General features: G+C 31.6%; 1 protein-coding gene across 1 annotated transcript; it reads left to right on the top strand.

Annotated features, from left to right (window-relative positions):
* The first annotated feature begins 6,629 nt into the window (after nt 1-6,629).
* LOTGIDRAFT_228262 (hypothetical protein) lies at nt 6,630-10,123 on the top strand. The gene is made up of 5 exons (XM_009053241.1): nt 6,630-6,824; nt 7,444-7,538; nt 7,941-8,083; nt 8,495-8,558; nt 8,929-10,123. The coding sequence occupies exons 1-5, from the start codon at nt 6,725-6,727 to the stop codon at nt 9,067-9,069; spliced, it is 543 nt and encodes a 180-aa protein (XP_009051489.1). The 5' UTR covers nt 6,630-6,724; the 3' UTR covers nt 9,070-10,123.
* The last annotated feature ends 478 nt before the right edge of the window (nt 10,124-10,601 follow it).

Below are 10,601 nucleotides of genomic sequence, written 5' to 3'. Positions count from 1 at the left end.
TGACCATTGAAATACTAAAATCTACAGTGAATCGTTTAGTTTCTCTCTTCGTCATTCAATCTATAAAACATAAAAAATTACATTTTATTTTGATTAGTGTTTAGTATGGTAGATTAAATCCAACTCTTAACATTTACTAAGTACTACAAAGTTGAAAAGAGCTTATGTTTTCAAATTGAAGTCTTTTTTCTGGTTTTCAAGATGTTCCACATAAAGGGAACAATATAATTACATTAAGTTATTCCAACATAAAAATACCTAGCATTAATGATAATTTCTAAAATATTAAACACTTTTGATTTTTCATGAAAAAGCACATTATAGCTAAAAGTGAAATTAAACCTGACTATACTTGTATAGACATTTAATACATAATACACTACAACTGTTGCTATTGTTGTATAAATAGTCAATATTTTTAACAAATAAATATTCATGTATCTTGAATTGTCATTGTTGAAGCATTGATTTTCGATATAATAAAGGCAATTAAATTTAATAAACATATGCATAGTTAGCTATCTTTCAACAAAATTCATCCGACACCACATATTCTATGAGATTATTCAAATATACTCAATTAACTAGATACTGATCAGTATGAACAATTCACTGTAAAGAGTAAGAGTGATAGAATAAAACAACAATGATTATTTTAACAAGTACATTCACACAACCATGACAAAATAATTAATGTTTCTACTTTGATACAAAAGAACAACCTACAATAAGAAACCTGTTACAATTTGCCCTTGAGTGACAGGCTTGTGTAATGAGTCTCCAGAAATTATATCCTAGGTCTCAGCTCCTTTCTGCAGAATATACAGATACTATTTTCAGGATTAGGAAGCAAATGAGACTTTCACAACCGTTGAGAGTTGAAAACCATTAAATCTGCTGATAAGAAATGCAGAATAAATTGCCTGACATAATATTTGCTATCTTTTAAATGTTAAAATATTTCCCTTACTCTGTACCTCTGTATAACACTGATGGATTTTATTATCAATATCAGACCATAATGAATAAGTTAAGATAAGATTATATGATAAGTTTGTTAAGGATGACATGTGGAAAATTCTGCCAAGGACAGCTGCAATAGCCTACGTTTTGTGACTTCCAGCTTTCAAAGGATGCTATACATTGACTTCTGGACTATTGGCCCATCCCAACAACTAGAGGTTATCTCTATGACAGCCCCTCTGACTAGAATCACTGACAAGGAGAAATAATGTTGTAAAATCAGCAAGGTAGTAACTCAGTGAGACACCTAGGCCCTCTGTTTGAGGATGAGAAACATAGATAATAACTTCATTCTTACATCAGTAACTCAATGATCTGACAGATGTTTTGACAAACGTCATTTTTGTTCTTCTTCTTCAAATAAAAGTAAGGGGATTGTCAACGATACAATCGATTCAATAATTTACACTTCTTATAGGAAACCTTTTTGACATAACTGTATCAAGCTTGATGCATTCTACTCTGTATTTGAACTATAAGCTTAAGCTTGTATAGGCTTTTGGCATGATTTCCATTATGGACAATTCCTAGCCCACATGTCACCATAAGGCCATCAGCATCTATAGTTCATGTCTATATTAGGACTTTGACTTTTGATACATGACGAAATTAATGATAACCAATGAACTATAGTACACCCAGTCAGCAATCTTGAAAACTATGATTTATGTTTATTGATACAACACTGGTATATTACTAGTAGGAGATATGTGACAACAATAGTGATCAAGTTCTACTAATTACCAGAATTATTTAATGTTTAAACCTACATCTTGTGTACAACATTGCCAAAATTGTCGGTATAGCTTTTAAATACCAATGTTATCATTAGAAAATGCATTTGTCAATGCTGCGAAGAACAATTGTTGATTTGTTAACATGCGAAATCTATAAGTATTTTCCAAAATCCAATGGAATGACACTCTAATGCAGATAACATTTAACACATTGCATTATACACTTTGCTTTTTACAAATTACTTTATTCCTGTGAGTGTCTTTTTAACTAATAATACACTAATATCAAACTTTCACATAATCAACAAGCTTATCTCTTGCTCTGTGACCTAGGTCTGAGACTCGTCTTAATGCACCCTAAAAGTACAATTGACTTTAAACACTGTATAATTTATCAATTAATGTTAATGCCTTTAGTGATACAAGTTACCTTTTCAACCATCCAAACCACTGTAACTTCATTAACAAGAATATACTGACAGTTGTAAAACAGAAAATTTCCATAGAAATCAGTTAGGAGATAACAAAATTACACTCCTTTTCAATCATTTCTATATACTGATTTTGGCATAAAATTTTATGGTAATAATGGAATCTAAAAAAATTCAGTAATCCATCAGAATTTTTTCAAATGTTGTAATGGAACGCCATGTTCTCAATTCTGATCATGTACAACCTTTATCAACAAGGTGGCAAGGCCATTCAAAATCTATTTTCTACTCTTTCGGATATTGGACACACTATAAGCCTTTAAACATTGAAATAAAGCTGCTCTTTCTAAAAGGCTTATTAGTCCTTAATAACCATAAAGGCCTTCAGTACAATTAACTTACCTAATACTACCTAATATCTAAAATAACAATATTTTATTGTTAATACCACTATTCTAAAATTAACACAAATCTATTTGAATGTTGAACTAAAAATATATTTTTGGCAGGTTGGAGATGCTTTAACACACATGTAGAACACACTGCATTATTCAGAAAAAAGAATATGTGTATTAATAGATAACTTTTCTGAATTGGAAATCTTGAACAATATAACATACTGGTATCAACTTAATGCTTACATGTAGTGTTATAAAATCAAGTAATGTGGACATCTAGAAAGATGTTCTCTTATTAACATACGGTATTACATTAAATGATTTAAACAAAGTTCATTAAATAAATGTTCTTATACAATCACATTGGAACTGTATATTATGTATAGGATTAGAGCAATGTCAATTATATTGGTGCTATGGATAAACAAACATGAACACAACAGAATTTGTTTTAGATACGGTACTAGCTTCTTTACACATTGCCACACTTACTAACTTAAAGTGATACTACGTCTTAGAATGAACATAAAATTCAAGAATTTTAAACTTGGCCAATAAGAGCACATATACCTCAGTTGATATACTTGGTGTCATAAATAACATAAGGGTCCTTATATAATCCGAAAAATCAAAAAAACTTAGTAATTATCCATAAATATGCAATTAACTATTGAAAAACACTTAATATCAAGATTAAACGTTTTTCAATAATTACTTAGTTTTATGAATTTTCCAATTTTTCAGAATTTACTGGGATTCTGTTGTAACTTTATGACACCAGTAGTAAGTTCACTGATGAATATATACTCATATTGATCATTTTGAGAACTTAAATTTCAAGCATTTTGTTGGTCTTTGCAATAAATAGAATTATGTGATCTTTGTGCAGACAGAATTTACATAATCTTTGTAAGACATATAATAGAAGCAGGAAAGTAAACATTAAGAACACAAGTTATATGGATATACTACTTCTAGTTTTATTACATACTACGTATTGAAACACATACAGGTGTTCTTATATTTACATATATTCAAGATTAAAATCAACCCCCCAAAATGGCACACCTGACCCTTTAATCAGCTTTAACTTAAAGGCACAGATTGATTTGGGCCTTGAATATATGTACCCAGTCTTCAGATGCTCAGCTAGAACTGTATGAAAATTGCATACTTCCTTCAAATAGACCCCAAACAAGAAACACATTTTATTTCACTGTTTACAAGCTAATCTTCTCTGTGAAAATTGGGGTATCCGAAGGTTAAATGTTTTGTTGATATAGTCTCTGACCAGGCTTCCACAAAACCATGCAAGCAAGCCGATGCAGGCACATTTTGCCACATCAACGACACTGATATAGGACAAACTATAACGATGGGGTCATCATATGTATTTACATTACAAAAAATTTTCCAATTCTGAATATTATATGGATAATTATGGCAGTTGCGACACCAGCATCCTGAAACTTAGGGTACAAATAGGGGGTAGACTCAATTGGAAGACTAATGTCAAGGATAATATCAAAATGCTGTAACGCTGTGGAGGCCCCATAGTTGCAAGCCTTTCATGGAGCGTTTGAGAGGGTTCTCTCATTCTTACACATATTTTGGCAAAAATGTATAAAATTCATATTATAATGGCTAAGTATGGATACATGTGCCTCAGATTTTAGCAGATGTGAATACTATAGTGTTGAAATGGTTAATCAGTTAACCGATTTCGGGTAGGATTTCAAGGGTAATCGGGTCTGATTTGAGACGATCGGTTAGCCATCAATTTTATCAGAAGTTGAAAGAAAGCATTTTGACAAAAAAATTTGTCACTTTATTAATCTTTAAACTCTTCTTTTCTCAGGTAAATAAACGTCTAAATTTGTGTTGTTTTTCTTGATTGAATAATTGAGAGGTTTATGGGTTATCAATTAACATAACAAGTGTTGCGAGATTTATGTTGATTTCTGTGGTCAAGAATATCAAGTCTGAAACCGACAATGAGCAAGATACTGGTCCAAACTAGGTACTCAAAGTTTAAGATTCAGGTATTAAATTTTACTATATATAGTTCAGTGACCCAGATAAGATTCTCCTTTGCGTTTTGAAATGCCACTTCTTGTTCGACCAAACCAAATTTCATGGCTAAATTTTTCTGCATAGACTGTGGTGCAACCTTTCGCAGGACGATCAGACATTGTAACAACGATAGCTTGATACAAGATGAAAACCAAGAATGGTTAAGTTCGATATTTCCGTACATCTAATAATGACCCCAGCCATTTGATCTAAGAGCAATGACCTTGATCTAGAAGCGAGGTCAATGGCCGTGATTTACCAGCAGAATAGATCCTTTTCACATATCGGCGATCTTTTGTTTTTATGTTGGATTATCAATAATACAAGAGATCATCTAATTGGCAATTGAGATGATTAGACGTTGGATTATACAGACTTTTGTGTCACAACTGATGTTTAGTGTCGTAATTCGTAATGCACAGAGTGTTGGAGTACTCAGAGTTTTTTAAATTAGAATTAGAAGGAAATCAATTGGACAAGACAAATTACCGGTTGGTCAAAATCCCTAACCTTTTTAACACTAGCTAGAATACCATATTATATACGGTACTAATACTATAACCGATAAAATTCTGGTTTCTGAGACAAGGGTAGGATTGATACCAAAAATGGCCAATTTTTCCATTTAAGCCAAAGCACAAATCCCATTCACAAATCTATAGAGCTTTATCAATTGGTGGGAGAGGTGCGAGGTCATAGTTCACAGGGCAGGGGCCGGGGTGAGAAGTAAAATTACACTCTAAAAATTCTCCAACACCAACAGACACAGCACTATACAGCAGTTTCTTGAAAAATTAAGCAAATTGAAGGTTATACTCACAATTAACAAGTCACAGATCAAGTTCGTGTGGCAAATGAAATATTATCCTATATTCGCAGTAAGACTTGTTATTTGTGTTTTTCACGTTTCCATCATCTGATGTGTAAAGTAAAGCCAGTGGGTTTAGTTTGGTATCTCAGTAACTTGGTTTATTTGGATTGAAATAGCAATCAATTAGTATTCATGGGCATTTCTAATTTGAACTTTAAATTCTCCAATTAAGGAAAATTTCAGAACAGAAACAATAAATAAGGTGTATGTAATCTTCTAAACCTTCGACTAGTCCGCATAGATGGGTAGTCCGAAATGGCATAATATCATGCTCCCGGCGACCTTGGTCTCGGTCTCGGTGTGATCATAGAACTAGGAACACGAAACTAAGATCGTGTGAAGACCGTAGGCTGTTATAAGTGGAATTTAGTGCCGTTCTACTGGGAAATTGCCCTCAATGCACACTGTCTACCTTATCTTCCTTCATCTTCTTGTTTATCTGCTGATCTGTACAGAATCTAGATACATAAATAAACATATAAATACAATTTACATAACCCATTATCCATTACAACAAAACATTTGTCACAGTTATTACTGTAAGTACTAGTATCAAAATTTGCATACATTTTATATCCATAAAATTAAAACCAAAAGGTGCATGTATTTAAGCAATAAACTGTTACACTATGGCGGTTATGGTCGTATCGAAAAATTGATTAATGCGCGTTAAGATCAAATAGAACTACATTAGAAATAGAAGTCTATCTTTCTATCGATGATAACAAGTTGATTGAATAGTTTCATATAAGCGACAAATTATCTAATTATAGTTACCGGAGCCATTTTGGCTATTTGGGATCATTTTAACTAATGATTTGGTTGAAATCAAAGAGTAATTTCAGGGGCCATTTTGCAATTTTGACTATTGAATTTGGGGCTATTTTGACTTATTTTGACTTTTGGGGCTATTTTCACTTGGAGTCATTCTGGTAAGGAGCCAAATTGACTATAACCCTCTAGAAAATCAGAACACAAAATTGGCAAGTTTGTTATGGACAAGATTTCAATCAAACGGAACTCTCGGATTACCTAAGTTGAAAATACGAAAATATAATTTTCGACTTCTCATTGATATCGTCTACTTCCGCTTTAATGAAAAGCGAAAATCGTAATAAACTTTTTGTTCTTATGTCAACTCTTTATTTATAGTAACTTGTAAGAAATTCATCGCAATTTTATAGAAGTAACATGATTAAGTTATTTTCATTAAAACAACAAAAGAAAGATGGGGAATCTGGACCCGAAAGGGGCAAGAAATCATCAGCAGCCCAACTCAGAATCCAAAAAGGTAAACAAACAAAACAAGTCATAGTGAGGCCTCTCTTTATTGTAGACATTGGATGATACAATCTGTGTTGATCAAAATCTGAAAGACAGAAAATATGAAAGGATCCAATCCACCACATGTGGTCATTATTTATAAAGAAATGTAAAATTTGGATCACTGATTTCCATTAATGTGTCAGAGTCAATAAATGGAAAAATAATTACACCTTCTTGCAGTAGGCCTAGCAGTTTGATCGGGATCAGTTGGATAAATATTTGATCTCATTATCTGTAGCACTCTTACAGACTGCTCATAACAATAATAGCTTTCAGGCAGGCACATTTGATTAATAGGTCCTGCACAAAATGACTTACTTACTATTGATTTGACATTACAAAGATTAAGCTTAAGGAGCAATTTGTTTAAAGAAATCGTTGATGATACATACATAGTAGAAAGTGTGAGCATTCACATAAACTTGTTGTGAATAATTTGAATAATTTGAATAATTCTGCTGTGTTACCACAGGAACTTCTCTAGTGCCTAGTCACTAGTGGAAGAGATAATATCTACTCTTAAGTTTGAATTTAAAGATCAAAGAAAAATGAACTAATTCTGAATTAAACACCATTTATTTCAGATATAAATGAGTTAAACTTACCTAAAACCTGTCAAGTTGAATTTGCTGATCCTGATGATTTGTTGAACTTTAAATTAATCATATGTCCAGACGAGGTAATTGTTTTATTTTAGTCTACTTAATACTTTAAGAAGGACAAAAGCTTATCAGAGTCAGCATTTTTGATTGAGCTTATATGAAAATATGGTAGATCTTACATGAAAGGAGCATGTTCACTTTCCTCAGCCTAGAATTGATAATGGAAAGGATGTCTTCAGCCACCTTCCAGCACTTTTAAAGGTTTGAATCTTGACAACTCATGATCAACAAATAGTGAAAAAAAAAACTGATTGTCTTGATCCTAGTTGTCTTATGTTTTACAGGTTTACCTCTAGAATAAACTATGAAGGTGTTGATTCATTGCTTTCTTACTACAAAACTTAATTTAAAAACTCTTGATAAGATGCTTATTTTTCATGTTTCGATTACACATTGATTTTTTTTAATTTTGGTTTTAGGGATTCTATAGAAATGGTCGCTTTGTGTTTAGTTTTAAAGTATTTCAAGGATACCCTCATGATCCTCCTAAAGTAAAATGTGAGACAAGGGTGTATCATCCTAATATAGATTTAGATGGAAATGTGTGTCTGAACATTTTAAGGTATAGTATTAACTGGTATTAATTGGTATTGTATCATCATGTCTGATCAGTATTTCAGAAATAATTCTTTCAATCAATAATAGGGTGGAGTATTAAGAGTGAAGAAGTTTAACACTAACCTACAATAATACTGTTGAATATAACAGTCTTCTTGCCATCATGTCTAAAGGATAAGGCGGGATGAGTACATATAAAACTTTCCTTTTCTTAGAATCTGTCACATAAACGAATTCTGTTGTGAAATAAGTAGGCAGGTGATTTGGAACTTTGCTTCTGAATACATAGTAATATTGAAAAATTTTCTAATATTCTTTAGTACCTCGAAAATCATGTTCTTCTTCAGTTACATTACATAAAAGTTGTAAAAATCAAAAAGCTGTCAGTTGCATGATATGTTTTTGTCTATTACAGAGAAGATTGGAAACCAGTGCTAGCTATTAATTCTATCATTTATGGATTACAATATCTCTTTCTTGTAAGATTTAATTTAATCATATACATGTAGATTTAGAACCATTCTGATAATGACTTAAAGACCTAAATCATTAAAATCTCAGATGCTTGACACCAAATGTACAAAACATTTTAGATTAGTGATTACAATAGAGCAGCAGTCCTGTTTTATTATTGATCAAACACTAGCCCAGGCAATGTCCCTAAAAGCCCAAACGGTCCGTCTCTACATACGTTGTGGCATCAGGTGCAGTAAAGTAAATAAACCTCCATTTCATTTTATATTCCAAAGTTGTGGGATTGCAATAAAATCTGCTTTGCCTTCTGAATGTTCTATCAATGCCCAAAATTCTTCCTTTTTATTCAGATTATGATAATTTTACCCCTTTCAGGAACCTAATCCAGAAGATCCTTTAAATAAAGAAGCTGCAGAAGTACTTCAATCTAATCGTAGACTATTTGAACAAAATGTAAATAAATCCATGCGAGGCGGTCATGTTGGATCTGTGTATTTTGATCGTTGCTTGAAATGATGAGTGCGTTATTTAGGACTTCACATATTTGTAATTTAAAGGAAAGAAAACTTGTGGCCAATATTTAACTGAGGGTCTATTCCATTGGTTAATGGCTTTATATGTGAGTGAAAATAACCAAATAAGGTTAATGGGTTGAGAGAACAATGATTTCATTGGCTACTTTCTTTGTGATATTTGGAATAAATGTAAGCTACTGTTTAATTGGATAACATTATTTCCCTACCTTACTTTAATTGTTGTTTATAATCTACTTTGTTCTATATTATTTCTAAGTTTCAAAATACTTATGATAAAACTATGAATTCAATTTTGTTCAGTCAAAAAAATTTAAAACATTACTATTCTCAAATGTAGAGAAATCATCTGAAAAATATCATAGCATAATTACCATACAAAACAGTAAATAGTAAAAATAGTATTTCGACAAAAATAGAATTATTTGCCAACATTTATTCAATGCTTATTTTTCCCTTGTACAATTAACAAACCAATACCCCGAGCAAACATAATCTTCATCATTGATTTCAAGAATGAATTTTTTGATCAAAGAATGAAATTGTCTTTGTGATACACAGTGGTTGTTTTTTTCGCTTTGATATCTAAACATTTGATCAGCTTGTTCCAGCTCTGCAACTAGCAGAAGTGCCATCCCTAAAGGTTGATTTTAACTTAAACTGAAAAGTACATTTTTGCTTGATTAGATCAGTTTATTTATTCTTTTTTCATTACCAGTATTTTTTTCTTGAACTTGTTCCTACTCCTTCTTGTGATTTGCCAGTCATGTCCATCAGGAACTCAGAAAAGTCAAGCATTTAATTAGCAAGGTGTGTTTTTTATAGAATCAATCAAAGCTAGATATCCCCCCATGTATCTGAGCTCTATATTAAAGATAGATTGTCATATTGTGTACAACAAGTGTATATGATATATCATTGTTATAATTATATTGTATGCAATTAAAATATGAAAGTGGATAAAATGTTTACACATAGAATGTATAAAAACTGTTTGTCACTCCTTGGCAAAAAATAGAAAAGATTTAACTTTATTTAAAGATGGGTTCCCTTATTTTCATTTATGAAATTGAAAATGCTAATACTTATATGAATAGAAAGTAGAGGTGTTGTAATGACTTGGAAAAATACCAGTTTGTGTCACATGTCCATAATTAATTCATATTTACCTAAATTAGAAGAATTCCAATGGGTGACCGATCAAGAAAGATCAAAAAGTCTCTCTTTTGTTTATCCAGACTGTACATACATGGACATTTATGATTAGTTAAAACTTTTAATTAAATGCAATAAGAACATAATGATATGATTAAGAATAAATAAGATAAGATAATTCATAAGAAACACCAATTAATCAAATAGTTTGCTTAAGGAAAAAAAATAAGGAAACCTATCTTTAAAGCTGCACTTCGACTTGTCCTTTGACTTTTTATGGGATGAAAATTATTATTGAATTCTTTTCTTATTGTGCATAGAAAAGTTTTCAATAGGACAACAGAGAAAGGTGGCAAATTT

Source organism: Lottia gigantea (genome assembly GCF_000327385.1).
Source record: "Lottia gigantea unplaced genomic scaffold LOTGIsca_2, whole genome shotgun sequence".
NCBI classification, from domain to species: domain Eukaryota; kingdom Metazoa; phylum Mollusca; class Gastropoda; family Lottiidae; genus Lottia; species Lottia gigantea.
The sequence above is the reverse complement of the archived record's forward strand: the minus strand, read 5'-3'. Positions and strand labels throughout refer to the sequence as shown.

Coding starts and splice junctions, on each gene's coding strand:
- LOTGIDRAFT_228262 (XM_009053241.1), top strand. CDS start 6,725: ATGATTAAGTTATTTTCATTAAAACAACAAAAGAAAGATGGGGAATCT. Junction 6,825..7,443: donor CCAACTCAGAATCCAAAAAG/GTAAACAAACAA, acceptor CATTTATTTCAG/ATATAAATGAGTTAAACTTA. Junction 8,084..8,494: donor GTGTGTCTGAACATTTTAAG/GTATAGTATTAA, acceptor TGTCTATTACAG/AGAAGATTGGAAACCAGTGC.